We start from the raw sequence: 17607 nt of genomic DNA, 5'->3' as shown, positions 1-17607 counted from the left end.
TCTTGTACTTCCCAGCTGGGTGACTTTGGAAAGTCACTTGACCTCTCTGAGCCTCCACTCATGTATTTCCTCAACATGCACTCAGTGAGGGCTCATTTGGGGCTGAGCACTGTCCTGGGCACAGAACACGCCGTGGTGAACAAAGCAGACGAGAAACTTACATTCTGATTGGGTAAGACAGACATTAGATAGGGACGGACGCCTGGGTGGTTCAGTGGTTGAGCCTCTTACCTTCAGCTCAGGTCATGATCCTGGGGTCCTGAGATCCAATCCCACATCACGGTCCCTGCAGGGAGCTGGCTTCTCCCTTTGCCTATGTCTCTGCCTCTCTCTCTCTGTCTCTCATGAATAAATCAAATCTTAAAAAAATAGTAAGCAAATATATAAGCAAGGTAACACCTTATGGAGATAGTAAGGTAATATAAAAACATATTTCAGAAGTGGGGGCTCTTTTGGCCAGAGCAGCCAGGAAAGGCCTCTCTGAGGTAACGACCTCTAAGCTGACTCGAGAGATGAGAAAACCTGGCAGTGAACAGAGGACATAGCTAGTGCAAAGGACCTGTGGTAGGAAAAAGCTAGGTGTGCTTGAAAAACAGTAGGAAGGGCAGTGTGGCTGAAGGGTAGTGGGTGAGGGGAGAATGGAAGGAGGTGAGGCTGCAGAACTGGGTAGAGGCCAGATGGCTTAGGGCCCTATAGACCAGGAGGAGGAGTATAGTCTATATTCTCAATGCAAATGGAAGCTATTGAGGGTGTTAAGCCAGAGGGTGTGAGTGTGTGAAACGGTCTGATCCTTGTTTTAAGAACCTTGTTGGGTGTGTGATGAAAGCCTTTAGGGGCAAAGTGGGGAAGCTGTCAGGAGGCTTGCTGCTGTTCTCCAGGTGAATTGATGGTGCCTGGCCCAGGGGCCAGGATTGGGGGGTGGGAAGGAGGGTCAGACGCTGGACCGCGTTGGAGGTGGAGCCAGCCTGACCGATGGGGATGAAGGCAGAAAGAGCAATGGGCTTGAACAACTGAAAGTGGGGAGTCTGCGGGTACCGGGAGCTGGGGCAGGGTGGTGGGTCGAGAGCTGGATGTTTGCCGTCCTCATCTGGCACCCAGGTGGAGGTGCAGAGTGGGCAGTCCAGGACTCAGCGCTCCCTGGAGATCATGGGTGGCATTTAAAACCACGGGACTGCATGAGATCGAGGCGGAGGGTGTAGGTTGAAAGGAGAAGAGGCGCGGGGCTGGCGACTGCAAAATGAGACAAACGACACCTCCGCCCACGCGGCTCTCGCGAGGCGTCACGTGAACGCACCGCGCCGGGGCTCTCACGCGGGTGGAGGAGCCCGGCCCGGCCGCGCGGAGGCCCGGGGTGGGGGCCCTATGTGGGCGGGGCCGGCTGGGGGCGGGGCCGAGGGCCGGGAGGCCGCTCGGGGGCCGGAGGGACCGCCGGGCGGTGACGTCACCGCATGACTGGGTTTTTATGAATGAAAGGAATCCTGTGAGTGAGTAATTCCGGGAAGCTCGCCTTACAACTCCGCGCCGCCCCCCGCGCCGCCCGCCCCACAACAAAACTCGGCGCGGCGCTCTCGGGAGCCCGGCTCGGAGCGACCCGCGGTCGGGACCGGAGGGAGCCAGGACCAGGGCGCCGGGCCGGGACAGCCAGCCCGGACGGCGGCGGCGGGGCCAGGCGGAGCGGGCCGAGAGGCGGGTGAGGGAAGGCTCCGAGGCGGGGACGGGCGCGCGGAAGCCGGGGCGCAGGGCCGGGTGCCCGGGATCGTGCCCGGGATCGTGCCCGGGGCCCGCGGGGTGCCCTCGCCCGGACGCCGGGTGGCGGGGGAGCGGGGCCCGGAGGTCGGGGGCACCGAGCTGGGCGGGGCGCGGCGGGACGGGACGGGACGGGGCAGCGCAGGCCGGCGAGCGGCGGCGTCCGCCCAGGCGGGGCCGGGGGCGGCGTGTGCACGTACGTGACTCGGCGAGAGCAGTCCCTGGACGCGCGCCCGCGGGCCGTGCGTGCGCGGTTTGTTTACCTCCGAGGGCGGGGGCGGGGGCGGGCGCGGGCGTGTGCGTCTGTTCCCGGCCGGGGGCCCTCGTATCTTACCGGGTGCGTGAGTGAGACAGGCGGGGGGGCGTGCGTGTGCGTGTGTGTCCGCCCGCCCACGCGCTCCCGGGGCCGAAGACCCCCCTGCGGCCTGCGTGCCAGCCGTGTGCTGTGCCCCTCGGAAAGAGTGTCCCCACATGAATAAACGCAGAACAGGGACTCGATCGACGGAAGTGGCCAGCTCCCTGGTCACACGGGGGGACGGGAACTCTCCCTTGGGCTGTCCCCTTCCGACCAGTCCGCAGCCGGGCCCTTCGGTCTACGGAGTTTCCCAGGGACACGGCCATGTGACTGCCGTGCTTGTCCCTGGCCCAGAGCGGGCGCCTGCAGCCACAGGGTGGGGCAAAGTATCAAAGGCCCCACCCGGCTGGACTGAGGGGTGAGAGAGGGCCGGCCCTGGCCTCAGCACCCCGATCCATCGGGCTGGCAACAAAATAGGCTGGTGCCTCTGTCCTGGTCCCCAGGTTTTCCAGCACGGGGTGGGGGTCCATCCCCTCCCTCTCAGGAGGAAGAAGGACCAGAAAACCCAACGCAAAGGTGGCAAGTCAGAAGGAATCCCTGGCCTCCTCTCTCTGGTGGCCACTCTGGCTGGTCCTGGTTCTGGAGGTTGTACCTGCTGGGTTGGGGAGGGTGAGACCGGGAGGTTGGGGTGGAGCTGGTTTCTGCTCTCCTGGTAGTTTCAGTTCACAGGTGGGATTAGTCAGACCTATTGATGGTTGGACCTGAGGAGCTAGTTGAAGGCCTGGGCCAGCCCTAGGACCCAGAGTCCTCACCCTGGGCTGGGCATGGTCCACAGGCAGGTGGCAACAGGTGGTCTTGGTCCATGAAGGGTTAAGATGTGAGAGGCAGGGCCCTGACCTAGCCCCTCTCCCCAAGAGCCCACTGACATTCAGGGTTGGGGTTCCTTGGTCCTCTTCTGCCCTCCTCCCACCCTCAGAGCTTGGTGGGGGGCAGTAATTGAGTTTGCTGGGGGGAGGAACCAGACGATCTTTTAACCTCAAGCCTTTGAGCCCTGGTGAGCTCTGGTACCACAGCTGGGAATCAGTGTCGCCATCTGCAGCAGGAACTAGACAATATTTGGGGTGGCAGGATGGGTGTAGAATGGAGAGGTATGGCAGCCTCTGCACACCAGCTATTTTCCAGGGGACCTGTGTGAGAGAAAGAGGAGCCAACAGCCCCAGGCTGGAGCCAGGGATGTCCTGGAGTATAGCGTTTGAGTAAGGGAGGTGGCAGCCAGGAGCACAGGAACCAGGCAGGCCCATCCTTCAGGGCTGGACAGGAAATGTCCCCCAGTAGGGCAGGGGGTCAGGGGACAAGGGGAAGTGGCTGGTTGGCTGGAAAGCTAGCACTGAAAGTTTTGACCTTCCATTGAATCACCTCTGGGCCTTCCCTGGGTCTGGGACCCAGCATGGGACAGCCTTCCTCAGTCCTGACACTTCTGGCCTGCGTTGCCATCTGCTGTGGGTCAGGTGCTGGGGATGAGATGGTGAAGAAACCAGGTCCAGAGCCTGCCCTCTGGGAGCAGGGAAACAAAGTTGAAGAAGAGCTACCAAACTAAAAGCAAAACCACAGCTGAGATGGGTAGTATGAGGAGAAGACATTGATTTGAAGTATGTCACGGGGCTCTAACTTAGCCAGGACCATCAAGGGAGGCTTCTCTGAGGAGGTGACCAGTGAGTTGGGTTGCCAGATGGAGGGATGGTCATCTATGGAGCCCCTACAGGCAGGGGTTGTGATTCCTCTTTTGGCCTTTGGGACCCAGCAACAAGTCTGGGCAGAGTAGGTGCCTCTTGGAAGTTTGCTGATTAAATGAATGAATGAGCACCAGATCCATGTCCTGGAAAAATTCCACAGCACTTGGAGAAAAAGGCCTGGGAACCCCCAGGGAAGCAGAAAGTCCGAACAGGCTATAGGATTTCTTGAAGCAATCTCTCAAAAGTGAGCAGATCCTTCAGAACCCACGTGCCATCCTCTCTCTCTCTCTCTCTCTCTCACACACACACACACTCCTTGTGGGAAATGTACTAGGATGGTAGTGTTTCCTGTCTGTTCCTTCATTGTTAGCATGAGGCTCCTGGGAGAGAGTGGGGAGACAATACAGTGGAGACCTGGGGGACCCACAGCGTGGGCTGGAGTGGGGGCTGGCATTGCAGGGTTTTGAAATGCGCGGAGCATGAGCAGGTGTGTAGGTTTGTGTCAGCTGTCAGCAGTGCTCCCTCTGACAGCTCTTAGGAGAGGACAGATGGCAGGGCCGGTGGTGGAGGCTGGCAAGGCTGGAGGCCAGTGAGGAGCTGGCTGTGGTCATAGTTCAGCCGAAGGGGGAAGTGGTCCCTGGCTGTGCAGGTGGCGCAGAGGGATGGTCAAAGCTGACAGTCTCAGAGTTTGTGCTCCCAGGAACTGGGAGGAGGCATGTGGCTTAGTGTGGCCTCCGTCCTGGGCTGCTTCCCAGGTGAGTGGCGTGACTCTGGACTCCCCTGTTGATCAATCCGGGCGTTACCTCCTAGGGCTGTCAAGAGGACCAGGGTGATGTTGGTGGAAAGGGGGGCCGGATGCAGCCCTGAGTCCTGTATGGGCATTCACAATTCCTCCCGATTTGGGGGGAGGCAGCCGTTTCCCTGCCTCCGGGAAGCCTCCACTCTGTTGGTGGTCTCAGAGCTCCATTCTGGACCAGAATCTGACACTCAGAACTCCAAAGTAACCAGTGCTGGAGGGTACTATGGGCTCAGTGGAGGTTTGGCATGTTGGGAAACTGAGACCCAGAGGGGACTGACAGATGGGAAGTCGCGTGGTGCGAGTGGGTGGCAGACCCAGAGCTAGAATGCAAGGCCCCTGCTTCCCTGCGGCGCTGGGTTCTCCCAGCTTTGCTCCCCTTCCAGCAGGGAGGAGGCTCCACCAGTGCTGGCTGCCAAGGCCCAGGAAAACACATTTTTTCCCTCTGTCCTCACAGAGGAAGCAGAATGGCTCAGCAGCCAGAGAGGAGCCCATGCCAGTGGGTGGGCCGTCTGCAGGATGTCTCTGGAGTGGACGAGGGGCCAGGGAGGGGCTGGCAGAAGGGCTGGTGGCGCTCACTGGCCTAGGCAGCTGTCAGTCCCTGAGAGCAAGCTCATTCCCCGGGCATCCCAAAGAATATAGGGAACCTGCAGACCTTGGAGGTCAAGTCTGCTGACCTCAAAGGGAAGAAGAGAAGAAATTGGGGCATGTGTGGGGGAGGGGGCTGCCGCTGAAGAAAGGTCCCGGAGCTGGGGGTCAGGACCCTGGGGTTCCAGCCCATCACTGCCACAAAACAGTTGCTTGGTTGCCTCAGTTATAGAACAAAGGGGTTGGACCACCCATGAGCAAACAGGGGTGCTTTGGCTGACATTCAGCATTTGCTTGAAGGCTGAGGCTACAACAGGAGGAGGAGAAGAGGGAAGAACAGGATCAAAGCATCCCTAGGAACCGAAAATACTTAGAATCCCAGTCAGCTGAGTGGATGGGAACTTCGGCCCTTACGTAGAATAGGGGATGTCCAACAGCTTCGGCCTCTAGGGCCGACTGTGCAGGGTTGTGTGGAGTCCAAGGCTGCGTGCTCAGCGCTCAGGGCAGTGCTGTGATTGATTAGTGATGCCTGCAGAGAGCAGGCCTGCAGAGATGGGGCCTGCAGGGATGGGGCAGTAAGCCAGCCACCTGCCACTCCTGCCCTTGTCTGAGTCTCTTGTGTTTTACATATTTACACTATTATGATCGTCCCCACTTTACAAGCAAAGAAACCAAGGTCTCAGGAGAGGGAGAAGGACCTGGCTGAGAGTGAGGCCATGCCTCGGAGGTTCTGTGTTGGGCACAGCACCCTGTACTCAGCACCCAGCACCCGATAGGCTCAGTTAACCTGCTACCTCTTTCCTATCAGGCCCCTCTGTGTGGCCCAGTCTGCCTCTGTGGGTCACCTAACGCCCCAGCTCCCTGACAGCAGGCACGGGGGCCTGAGTATTTGTGTGGCATATTTATGTCTCAGGCAGACCTGACACACACCCTGGGCGTATCGGAGCTGATAAGTCCAGCCTCCTCTGCACAGAGGTGGGGAAACAGGGCCTCCAGGAACTGAGAGGAGGCATGTGGCTTAGTGTGGCCTCCGTCCTGGGCTGCTTCCCAGGTGAGTGGCGTGACTCTGGACTCCCCTGTTGACCTCTTTGGGCGTTACCTCTTAGGGCTGTCAAAAGGACCAGGGTGACACTGGTGGGAAGGGGGGCCGGATGCAGCCCCGGGTCCTTTATAGGCATTCACAATTCCTCCCGATTTGGGGAGAGGCAGCCTGCCGTTTCCCTGATGTGTGACCTCAGGCGAAGGATGCCCCTCTGTGGTCTCCACTTCCTCCTTGGCTAAGTGAGGAGGCAGGGCCAGCTGCTCTCCAGGGGCCTTTCCTGTGTTACCCCAGCCAGCCAGGAGATGCTGAGTCAGAGCCAGGTCCCAGCGAGCGCCCCAGGCCTGACCCCTCCTGGACAGGCTCAGCAATTCTAAGAACCCCCAGGTGCTCACTGGCCTCTACAGTTGGCCCCACTTGTTTCCTCCCAAACCCCGCTTGGCAGGTGGTGTTCTGATCCTGCAGCTGGAAGAGTAGAGAGCCAGAGAGGCGGAGCGCCTTGCCCAAGGTCACAAGCCCAGGCTTTCCTTGCTTCTCATACCCCACGGGGGGGGGGGGGGGGGGGGGGGGGGGGGCGGGGGCAAGCATTGGAGGATGGAACCCCCTGTGCTCCCTTCCCATGTTCCCGGTGTCTGTGTCCTAGCATTGCCATGCAGGAGCGAGGGAGCAGATGGAAAGGAGGAAGCACCAGAGAGGGGCCGGAGGGTTTTCTCCTTGACGGTATTCATCTGGGCTTGGGCTTGGCACTCAGTTCAGACCCTGATGAGCAGGGTCATGGTGTCAAGAGACCACCCCCATCTCACCACAGTGCCTGCTCCCTGCACGGCCCTGTGCTGGTGTCCTCAGCACCCACAACTGCCTCGGCCTGGCTCCTGCTGCAGAGCTCCCTGTCTTGGGGGGAGACAACAAGGAAACAGGCCATTACAGGACAGGGGAGAAGTGCCAAGGTGGGCGGCACCTAAGAAATTCTCTGGCTCAGGGAGGGCTTCCTGGAAGAGGAGTTTTGTATGCCCAGGGCAGGAGGATGAATTAGCAATCTGCCAGATAAAGTCAGGGGAGAAGTGTCACAGGGTGTGGAGTTGCCCAAAGGCAATACAGTGTGGGAGAGAGGAAGTGAAATTCTGTGCAGCAGAGGTGCCAAAGGGAGGTGGGGAGGTGGGTAGTGACAGCAAAGGAGCCTGAGGTGACGCACGGTGGGCCTGGATTCTGTCCCAGGGCAAGTAAGGAGCCATGGAAGGTTTTCATCTGGTGGTGACATGGTGAGAGTCACATGGTGAAAAGACCCTCCGGCTGCTGAGTGGAGGAATGGAGGCCAGCAGGGGAACATTCTAGGCCCTCCCTGGGTGTGTGTGGGGGAGAGGAAGGTGACCTTTTAAGAGGACTGTATTGAAGGGTAGGATTGGTGGGGGTGGTGTATGAGGGTCTCCACGTAGCGTCTGTGAAAGGCCAGGGTCCTGACTTAGGATTTTCTGGGCCTCAGTGACACCACAAAGGTGATACCACAAGCTTGGGTGGCTCTGAAGACCTTCCCAGCCCAGGGGCCATAGTGGCTGCCTCTATCGGGATCCCTTCAAGTGCCACTGTCCCCCTCCTGTCCCTCTCCTTGCTTCCCTCTGGGGTGTCAGACCCCCTGGCTGTGGGGGCCCGGAGGCGCTGGGGGACTCCAGAGAAGCCTGGGGCTGTCTGCATCTCCGCCTGAGTCACACTGAGAATTCAACAACCATTACCTGAGCATCTGCTGTGGGCCGGGCTGTGGGCACTAGGGATGCTTCAGAGGACGAGGCCAAATCTCTGCTGCCATGGAGCTGGCACTGAATGAGTATGTGCAATGGATAATTAAGAATACGTTCAGTGGAAAGTACTATAGAGAAACATGAGGTAGGGAAGGGAGATGGGGGGAGAGAGAGAGTGTGTGTATGTGTACCAGGGGCTTAGAATCCTAAACTGAGTGAGAACATGAGATTTGAAAAGGTGAGGAAAGAAGCTTTGTAGCCATCTAGGGAAAGAGAAAGCCAGGCCCAGGGAACAGCCAGTGCAAAGGCCCTGGGGAGGGGAGTCCCACAGTGAGTTCCAGGGATACTGGGGCCTGCGGGAATGTGTCAGAGGCTGAGCTGAGGCTGTGAGGCCCCGCAGAAAGCTCAAGAAACCAGGGTTTGGACCCCATTTGCCCCAGCTGCGCTCTATCAAACCAGGTATTGCTAATGAGATGGAGAGGATGCTGCATCTCAGGCCACAGGGCATCTTCCCGCCCTGTCCCCTTTGCTCCTCACCACCACACCTCCCCATGGGGGCTATCAGATCAGGAAACCCAGGCTAACAATGAATGGGGGAGAAGATCAGATCTGCTGGGTACAGACAGGACTGCTGCTTTAAAGGGGGCTTGGGGGACAGTCCCCTCCCCAGCCCCAAGCTATGGCCACTGGCCTCTAGAATGCACCCTCCATGTCTCCCCAGTGCCAAGGTCTGGCATATAGTAAATGCTCAATAAATACTTGTTGAAAGGACATGGAACTTTCAGGACTGTAGGGAGACCCTGAGGGCCACTGGGCCCCTCATCAGTTTAGGCAGGGCAGCCCTGTCTGCCCAGGGCAGTGGGGAATTAGTGCTGGGCAGGGGAAGCTTTCCCAAGACAGATTTGGGTGAGGAAGGCTTGGAGGGGACTGGTTATGTTTTATTTTGATGGGGTGTAGGTTGGACTCTGAAAAGTCATTGGCTAGCTCTACACCCAGCATGAGGCTCAATCATGACCCTGAGATCTAGAGTCGCACACTCTATCAACTGAGCCAGCCAGTTGCCCCAAATATGGTTTGCATACTTTGCTGTACATAGGCTATACTTTAGTGAAAAGCTAAAAAAAATCAAATAGGCATCTCTGCACCCCATGTGGAAGAATGGCTGGGGAGGGGGCATCTGTTCCTTTGATGGATACTTATTGAGCATCTCCTGTGTGCCAGGCACTGATTTAGGCACACTGATGCTGTAGTAGAATAGGCAAGGCCTCAGCCCTCAGGAGTTTGCATTTTGGTGGAGGAGAGGTGGGATGGAGGCAGATAACCAGGTAACCAAACAAAATAATTACAGAAGGGCTGACTGTTACGAGGGTTAGCAAACAGGATGATGTGATATGACACAGGAGGTGTTTAGCCAGGACAGTTAGACCACTTTGAAGAGATGACTTTGGGCAAAGCCCTAAAGGATGAAGAGTCATGGTGGGGAGATGAAAAGGAAGAGAACAGTAAAGACAGCAGCAAGTGCAAAGGCCCCGAGGCTGGAATGAACCCTTCAAGGGGACCACTGTGGCTGGACCACTGGGACAGAGAAAGGTGGTATGTTGGGAGTTTCATAGCAGCAGAGGCCTTGAATGCTTCAGTAGCAAATTTGGGTTTTATTCTAAGTAAAAAGAAAGTGACCTTTGTCTCCTCTCTCTCCTAGGTCTCAGCCCAGAGGGCACCTTCTGCAAATATGTCCGTGGATCCCTTATCCAGCAAAGCCCTGAAGGTGAGGAGGCTGCCTCTGTTGTCCCTGTCCTCCCCCTCCCTCCCTCCCTGCCTGCCTGGGCCAACGGGCATCCCAGCTTACCCTTCAGTTCCTGGAATCCTCAAGCGTGGCTCAGCAAGCTGCAGGTGTTCATGAGCCCCAGGAAGGCCCCTGGGCTGGAAACCAAGCGGCCTGGGCTCTGGTCACAGGCTCTGTTCCTTCCCCCTCTGTCCCCACCCCGGGGGGAGGGGGCAGGTCACTTCCCTCTCTGGGCCGGTTTCCCCATTGGAACAGTGCTCACTGGGCTGCAGGACTTCAAAGTGCTTTCTGGGCCGGGTTTCTCTGGCTGAGTCCAGGCTGGGACACTGGGTGAGAATTTGGACCCAGCCCTGGAGTGGTGGTTCCTTTTGTGTTTGTATCCTGGTTTGGCCCAGTTTCCCCTTTCTGGATTCCTTGCCCCCGTTTGGGGTCTTGGAGCCAATCCAGCCACCACGCCAAAGGCCTGTGGTGGTGATGGGGGTGGAGGGGGAGCTGTCGTCCCCATGCGCCCGCCATGCTGCCCCCAGATCAAGCGTGAGCTGAGCGAGAACACGCCGCACCTGTCGGACGAGGCGCTGATGGGGCTGTCGGTGCGCGAGCTGAACCGGCACCTGCGCGGGCTCTCGGCCGAGGAGGTGACGCGGCTCAAGCAGCGGCGCCGCACGCTCAAGAACCGCGGCTACGCGGCCAGCTGCCGCGTGAAGCGCGTGTGCCAGAAGGAGGAGCTGCAGAAGCAGAAGTCGGAGCTGGAGCGCGAGGTGGACAAGCTGGCGCGCGAGAACGCAGCCATGCGCCTGGAGCTCGACGCGCTGCGCGGCAAGTGCGAGGCGCTGCAGGGCTTCGCGCGCTCCGTGGCCGCCCGCGGGCCCGCAGCCCTCGTGGCGCCCGCGAGCGTCATCACCATCGTCAAGTCGGCCCCCGGGCCCGGGTCGGGCCCCGCCCCCGCCCCCGGGCCCGGCCCCGCCCCCGCCGCCTGCTCCTAGTGCCCGCCCGGCCCCGCCCCGTCTCCAAGCCACGCCCCTCCGAACCCCCGCTTCCTTCCCAAAGTGCCTAAGCGTGGTCTCTGTTCCCCAGGTGTCATTTCTCTGCAGCCACCGGCCCCTGTGTTGAGCACCTGTTCCCTCCCGAACCTGCTGTCTTCCTCGTTGTGGCCCCTATAACTGGGACCTACTAGGTGGCCCTGGGGTGGGACAACTTTGATGAGAATGGTAGGGTGGGGTTGGAGTCTGGGGTTTCTTTTGGCTGGAAGTCCAGCAGTCTTAGACTGGGAGGATGGGAGGATGGGATACAGAGCGGATTAGAGAAGGGCTGTCCGGGAGGAGGGCCACCCCTCATTTTGTAAACTGTTTGCTCAGATCGCGCCATAGCCCCTCCGCATCTTCCCAGATTCAGGACCAAATTTGGCTCTACGTGTGTCTCCTGGGGCTAGGAAGCTAATGCTCCCATCTCTGCTTTGGGCCCGGGGGTGCCTGGCCTTCCAAAGCTGGGAGAAGTATCAGAAATCACCTAGTGAAAGCCAGTTAACAGAAGTGGAAACAGGTCTCCAGCAGACATGCCAGTGCCCAAGGCCTTCTATGGTTAGTGGTTGGGCTGGAAAAGTCCGGTCTCCTTACCCTGCCCTGAGAGATTCCAACCGGATGACCCAGCCCCGAGATTCCAGGGGATCCAGCAGGAGGATCCAGCTAGGGTTGCCAGGGGGATTATGGACATGGACTGGAAAGGATGATGGGAGGGCCTCCCTGGCCCAGGAGCCGCTTCTGTGAGTTAGGGGAAGAGAAGTAGAGGGCCTGAGAAGGTGATCCAGATGGAAGAGATGGAAGGAGCTGGCCAGCCAAAGAGAAAGGGGACCAAGGAGGTGACCATCCACTGTGGCAGGTGGGAAGATGAGAAGATATAGGTCCTGAGGTCTTGCAGCCAGGGGTGGGGGTCCCACCAGAAAGGAAGGATCCCACCCCTCCCCCTGGGAGTGTCCACTGTGGCTTGGGGGCTGGCCACCGCCACTGATTGCCATTCTCCTGGGAAGCCCAGCCCTGGCCTCTTCCCCCACCCTGTATACAGCTGTTTATTTATTGCACCGAATCTAAGTTATTCTCCCCAGCCAGAAACCTAGCACCCACTCCCTGGGAGAAGTGGTGTATGGCCCTGTGCTGGACTTTATATTTTATATCTGCAAATAAATCACATTTTATCTTATATTTAGGGAAAGCCGGATGGCAACAACCAAAAAAATGTTGAAAAAAATATTTGCCCGGCCCCCAGATTTTATTTATTTTCTGACTTACAGTAAGCGAGTTATCCGCCTTCTGTATTTTGTAGACTTTCTGAATAAAGTCAAGTTCTCTTTTTCCACAGTGAATAAGTGTTAAGTCCCTGGGCTGTGGTTTTTTTGGGGGGTGGGATAGGTTCTGAATGAGGAGACCCGCTTTCAACTCCAGGCAGGACCCCCTGCCGGAGGGGAGGGCTAGCCCCAATTTGCAAATGAAGAAACTGTGCCATTGGCCCTCACTAGCTCTTACTGGGGCGGGGGTGGTGGTGTTTGGATGGTGGGGTGGTGCTAAAACCTCCGTTCTTCCTCCATCTGGTTGCCTGGAGCCTTCCAGGGGAAGACAAAGCCAGGACCATGAAATGTAGGGTTAAATCCCTGGCATCCCTTCAGTGAATAAACAGTCCCGCCCAGAGGAAAATTCTCGGATTTAAGAGTAATCTTTCCAGCACTTTCCCACCGAGGCCTGATTTTCTACAGCCAAGGAGAAAATATTTTCCCCATGTTCCAGAAGGCCCAGGGAGGCCGAGAGAAAAGTGGCTTCTTCAGTTACAGCCTGCAGGCCTAAAAGGCAACCCTGTGTCTCATCTTAGGTTCCACACTCGATATAATTTCAACCCAATCGGCCAGCCCCTCGGGGACTCCCTGAAAAGGCTTGGAGTGTGCGGTGGTCTGTGGGTCAGGGAAATCGGGCTTTGAATCCAGGTGTGCCTTTTCCTGCTGTGTGACCTTTGATGACTTATTCAGCTTCTCGCAGCCTCAGTTGGCTCTTGTGTAGGATGAAGGTGAAGGTGCTCCAAGGGCATAGGTGTGACAGGCATCGGACCGAGGGGCTGCAGGCTTTAACACGTGGTGCAAACACTTACACCAGCACTCAGTACCCAGCCAGGAGGATTTCTGTCCAGAGGGGTGGCAGGGCTGGGGGGAGGGCAGGCCACGTTTATGGAAGCTCCTGTGGAAGCTGCCGGGCTTTGCAAGTTGGGGAAGGGCCAAACCACACGGATTGGCTTGGTCCACTGGCCTTTCTCCCCCCTCTCAGGTTGAGACCCGGGCGCCTGAACCCTGATCCTGGGATGCTGAGCTCAGGCTTGCCAAAGGGCAGCAGGAAGCCACAGATGGGGATAAGTGGAGGTTGGTGGCAGGCTGGGAAGTCCCCCCCCCACTCCCCCGCCCACGCCACATTCCTGAGCGCTCCTGTCAGCAGGCCAGCCCTCCTCCCCAAGGGTGTGTGGCCAGGCACCTGGCCTGGTACCCCAAGCCCGCCCCCCCCCCCCCCGCCCCCGCCCAGGCCTCCTTACCCCTAGGAGCAGGGACCTAGGGTCCCATGGTGGAGGGGGGCTCAGGGAGGCAGGAAGACAGCCTGCAGGGAGTAAGGAGGCCCTGGGAGATACCTGTAGGAAGGGGCTGCCAGTGCTCGGGGCCCTCTGGCTGGCTGGCAGAAGGGGCAACAGGGCATCAAGCCACCGCATACACCAGCACTGCAGGGTGGGCCCCCGTGACCGCTGGGCCCCACCGGCCAGAGGTGAGGGACACAGGGGACCCGGGCCCCAGGGTCAGTGTCTGGCAATGAGAAGTCCCCCATCACCCTCCACGTCACAGCCTGGATGGAAGACGGTTTCCTAGGCTACCCCTGCCCACAGCACCAAACCCACCCCCAAACCCACGGGAGGCTGGAAGAGGAAGGAAAAAACCTCACCCACAGGCAGAGGAGATTTCAATACAATCTATATTATCTCATATATATATTTCTCACTTTATTTGCTCACTTCTGTCACGCATTTAAAATGTCACAGAGACCAAAATAGAGCGGCTTTCTGGTGGAACTCATGGCAGTCATACACGAGATACAAAACTAGGGGACTCTGTCCTCTCATACATCATACAATTAATTTTTCAAGTATTTTTTATGTACAAAGAGCTACTCTATTGGGAGAAAAAATTAAAAAAAAAAGAAAGGTAGGTTATGCATCCTAGGAAGGAAGGGTAGAGTGGGCGGGCGCGCATTCCTGGCCCCTCGACTCCCCAGGGCCGCTCGCTCCCTGCCACCGAGCCCCCCCAGGTCCCCCCATGAACCTCGCTAGCCAGCAGGTGTCAGGCGGGCAAAGACTGGGGGCAGGGAGTTGGCGGCACACTTTGGCCTGGAAGGAGGATCAAAGAGATTTGTAAGAGCAGGGGTGGGAGTGGGGCAGAGGATCTCCTCGGACAGCCTGCCCCCGCTGCTGCCTTCCTGGGCAGCTTGGAACTGGCTGGCCAGGCCCACCAGAAGGGGCCCAAGAGCTGGCCTCTGGGACCCTGCAAGCAGGCCTCTGGGACCCAGAGAGCTGGCCTGGTCACACAGGCCAAAGGCAGCCTGGGAAGACTACTGGGGTGGAATCCCCACTGGACCCTTGGCACTCTTCGTTCCAGGAATGAACCAAAAGGAAAAGACTCCACGGTGCAGTTCTGGTGCCACAGGGCAGGGCCCTCCTCACCAACCTTCTCCAGGCTGTTACAGCCCAAACCCAGGTGCCATCTGGCTTTCAAAGGACAGAACCTCTGCCTCTACGAACATAACATCGTTACTGTCAAGAGTTGCTCGAAGGCTCTTCCTAAGACAGTGGCCGGTCTAAGCCCAGCCTGCCTGGGGGCTGGCCCTAGGAGGCTCCAGGTATACAGGTGTGGAGGTGAGCGAGGAGAGGGGACAGGTGATCCTGGCCACCCCCAAGGCCTGTCCAAGGGTGCGTGGCCCAGCACTGCAGGATCCTCTGAGTGCCAGCAGCTTGACACGAAGCCCCCAGGGAGTATGTGTGGCCAGACTGAGGGCCTAGGAAGGGGGAGCTTTCATATGTGACTAAGGCACAGAAGAGATGGGCCGAGGGGCCAGCCGAAGCAGGACACCAGGCCCTGTGTGGATACGGCGCCAGGGAGAGGAGTCTGGGGTCACCCTCCCACTCCTCAGCTCCCTGCTGCATGCCCCATCCTTCCGTCCTCCCTCCCATAAGACTGTTCCTCCAGAAGCTGGTCTGAAATGTGGAGACTCAGACCCATCCCCTGCAATGGGAAGGAGAAACCCTAGGGAGAGACCAGGACCCTGTGGAGGTTCTCATTGCTCAGCCTGGGAAGGAGGGTTGGGAGCCGCCAACCCTTTCAGCAGCTGGGAAGCAAGAGCTCTGCCCAAAATGCTCTCGAGAAGAAAGACCCCAAGTGATAGGGCAGTGTGGGCTGCTGGCTGCCCTCAGCAGGCCAGGAGGAAGGGGTGTGAGGCAGGCAGGAAGGGCAGCCATGGAGAGGACAGCCAGGGGCCCAGAGACACCTGCTTGGAGGGGCCTTGTTAACAGAAGAGGGGCCCAGATGCACCTGAGTGCCCTTCCAATGTGGGACACGTGGCTCTTGGTGTCGCTCTGGTCCTTGCAGCATGCTGGGCAGGCCTGGGTCAGGAGGGGCCACAGGGAACGTCTGGGTCCCCTCCTCCCCGTCTTGCCCAGGGTGAGGCTAATCTAGTGTGGACAGAGGGCACAAGGGAGGGAGCAGGCAGGAAAGAGCCCAGGTCAAAGTATTGCACGGTGTTGGGGGCAGGGCTGTAAATCTCGTGGGGGAGGGGGTGACCCGCATGGGGGCTGGGAGGGCTGCGGCCACTGGCCCACCACGGCCACAGCTGGTCCCAATGTGCCGCCGCCACAGGGGCACAGGAGTGGCTCCCGGCGTCCTCCATCTCCTGCCCAGCAGTGCAGGGGTGGCCATGTATAAATATTTTCCTGAAGGCTCGCGGGGAGTTAGCCTGGGCCATCCCCTGGGGCCGACAGCCCCTGGCTGTTCCTCTGGAAGCGATATGTGAGTGTTTCTGGTCCAATAAATTAACGGGCAATGCCAAAGCTGCGCCAGTCCGCCTCCTGGCCCACGCGTGGAGCTGGAGGGGGGCACACCCTGCTCCAGGCCCAGGCGCCCGTCCTCCCCACCAGCAGCCGCACCTAGAACTCGTCATCAGAGCTGAGCAGGAGAGTCTTCTCATTGTCGCGGGCGCCACTGAGGCTGTGGGAGCGCGAGAGGCTGTGGGCGCCACCGCGCCAGGCGGGCCCGGGCTCCAGCGTGGACTGCTGCGTGTACTGCTGGTAGGCGGGCGAGAAGTTGTGGATGGCGTCCTGCACGATGTCATGTGGGTTCATGGTCTCCTTGAGGCTGCTGGAGATGCTCTTCATGGGGGCGCAGCGGCCTGCAGGGGGGAGCCCAGAGGCAGAGGTGAGGGGCCGGGGGTGGGGAAACCCCTAGGCCCGGGACAGACCCCCACCCCAAGGCTGGGTTACCCACTGACCCCTTCCTGTGACAGAGAATGGGCAGGGGGGCGGACACAGGAGGCGCAGAGATATGGCCCCTCTGGTCCCCCTCTGAGGAGTGCACCGGAGTCTGCAGACCAGCTCCGCCAGGACAGGCTGCCGGGGCCTGGACCCACAGTGGGGCCGACACGTGAATCTTGAGCAGCTGCCCTCCGAGAGGGCAGAAGTGGCCCAGGCCACAAAACCGAGAGGTAAGGCGGGAGCCCAGGTCTTCAAATTCAGATCTGGCATGCTCTCTCCACCTTCACGCTCCTGCCACAGATTTCCCACTAAATGTCCCGGCTTTCCCCGCTAAGGGGCACCGAGCCCCCAGAACCCAGCATGACGTCTTCCAGAACAGCGAAAGACCAGCACACAAGGAGGCAAACTACAGAGGGCAGCCCCCGGCAGGCAGGTGCTCTGAGGAGACAGGAACACAGAGGAGGGGCGAGGGGGAGACGCATGCTGGTGACAGCGACCACGGCTGACGTGCAGGACAGACGTGCAGACAGAGCAGAACCTACCGTAAGGGCCATACGTCGGCACTGCCCGCGGCCAAACCCCGGGCAAAAGCAGGGCGGGGGGGGGCAGAGAAGCCAGAGAAATAGAGAAGACAAGAGACAGCTGAGTGACCCCTGAGTGACCGCGGTCTGCACACCGCACCGCACCCCTCCCCGCCCCTGCCCGGCACCCAGTGGGGCGCATCCACCCAGGGGTGACTCCTCTCATGGGGCTCACGCTTTCTCCCAGGGGAACAAACAGCAGATACCCAGAATGCTGGCTGGGGTTCCACCTGTACGTTTAAGTCAGGACCTGCCACCCCCACTTCTCTAGGCCTGGCTAGAATTGCTAAGCAATGTGCCATATACTTTATAAACCTCACGACGTTTCACAGATGAGGAAATCAAGGTTGGGAAGGGGGGCAAGAGGGACTGGTTCCCTACCCAGATCCCACAGTAGCAGCAGCCCAGACACAAGCCCGATGGGAGGGCTGAGGGGTTAGTGTGCAGGCAACTGACCCACAGAAGTGGGGCCCTGCCTTCCCCCGGGAGGGCTGGGCTGGGGTCTTCGCTAGAGCTGTATTTCTGGCTGTGCTATTCTTTGCTGGGGTGGTTGTCTGGGAGCAGTGGGTGGGAGGACAGAGCTCAGGTGTCCGGTGGGCCTCTGCAGAGCCATGACACATGACATTTTAAACCTCAAGGGGTTAGAAACGGTTCTGTGCTACAGCCCAGGCTCCAGGGACAAGGGTGGCTGTCCTAAGGGCACAGGCTCTGTCAGGACCAGGTCCAAGGGCCACTGCCCTCACCACTGGCTGCGTGTTTGCCACATCGGGCAACAGGTG

The 17607-nt window shown here is 59.1% G+C and overlaps 2 protein-coding genes across 9 annotated transcripts in view; one reads left to right on the top strand and one right to left on the bottom strand.

Moving 5' to 3' along the window:
• Positions 1-1342: 1342 nt before the first annotated feature.
• MAFF (MAF bZIP transcription factor F) lies at positions 1343-12072 on the top strand. 7 transcript variants are annotated; one of them, XM_077914551.1, is made up of 4 exons: positions 1491-1690; positions 2545-2686; positions 9630-9695; positions 10241-12072. In XM_077914551.1, the coding sequence occupies exons 3-4, from the start codon at positions 9660-9662 to the stop codon at positions 10694-10696; spliced, it is 492 nt and encodes a 163-aa protein (XP_077770677.1). In that variant the 5' UTR covers positions 1491-1690; positions 2545-2686; positions 9630-9659; the 3' UTR covers positions 10697-12072. The 7 variants fall into 7 exon arrangements, with proteins under 7 accessions (XP_077770676.1, XP_077770680.1, XP_077770677.1 ...); XM_077914553.1 differs by lacking the exons at positions 1491-1690; positions 2545-2686 and adding exons at positions 2729-6209; positions 6643-6705; XM_077914550.1 differs by lacking the exons at positions 1491-1690; positions 2545-2686 and adding an exon at positions 1343-1480.
• Positions 12073-13684: 1612 nt separating this feature from the next.
• Positions 13685-17607, bottom strand: part of TMEM184B (transmembrane protein 184B) — a 49781-nt gene continuing 45858 nt past the window's right edge. The window contains exons 9-10 of one of the 2 annotated variants that reach the window (XM_077914548.1): positions 16790-16810; positions 13685-16165 (exon numbers count right to left, since the gene is read on the bottom strand). In XM_077914548.1, the coding sequence (XP_077770674.1) occupies positions 15924-16165; positions 16790-16810 (263 nt within the window). In that variant the 3' untranslated portion in view covers positions 13685-15923. The remainder of the gene's footprint in view (positions 16166-16789; positions 16811-17607) is intronic. The other variant, XM_077914549.1, reaches the window with a different exon arrangement.

Source organism: Canis aureus, chromosome 11 (genome assembly GCF_053574225.1).
Source record: "Canis aureus isolate CA01 chromosome 11, VMU_Caureus_v.1.0, whole genome shotgun sequence".
Lineage (NCBI taxonomy): Eukaryota > Metazoa > Chordata > Mammalia > Carnivora > Canidae > Canis > Canis aureus.
The sequence above is the reverse complement of the archived record's forward strand: the minus strand, read 5'-3'. Positions and strand labels throughout refer to the sequence as shown.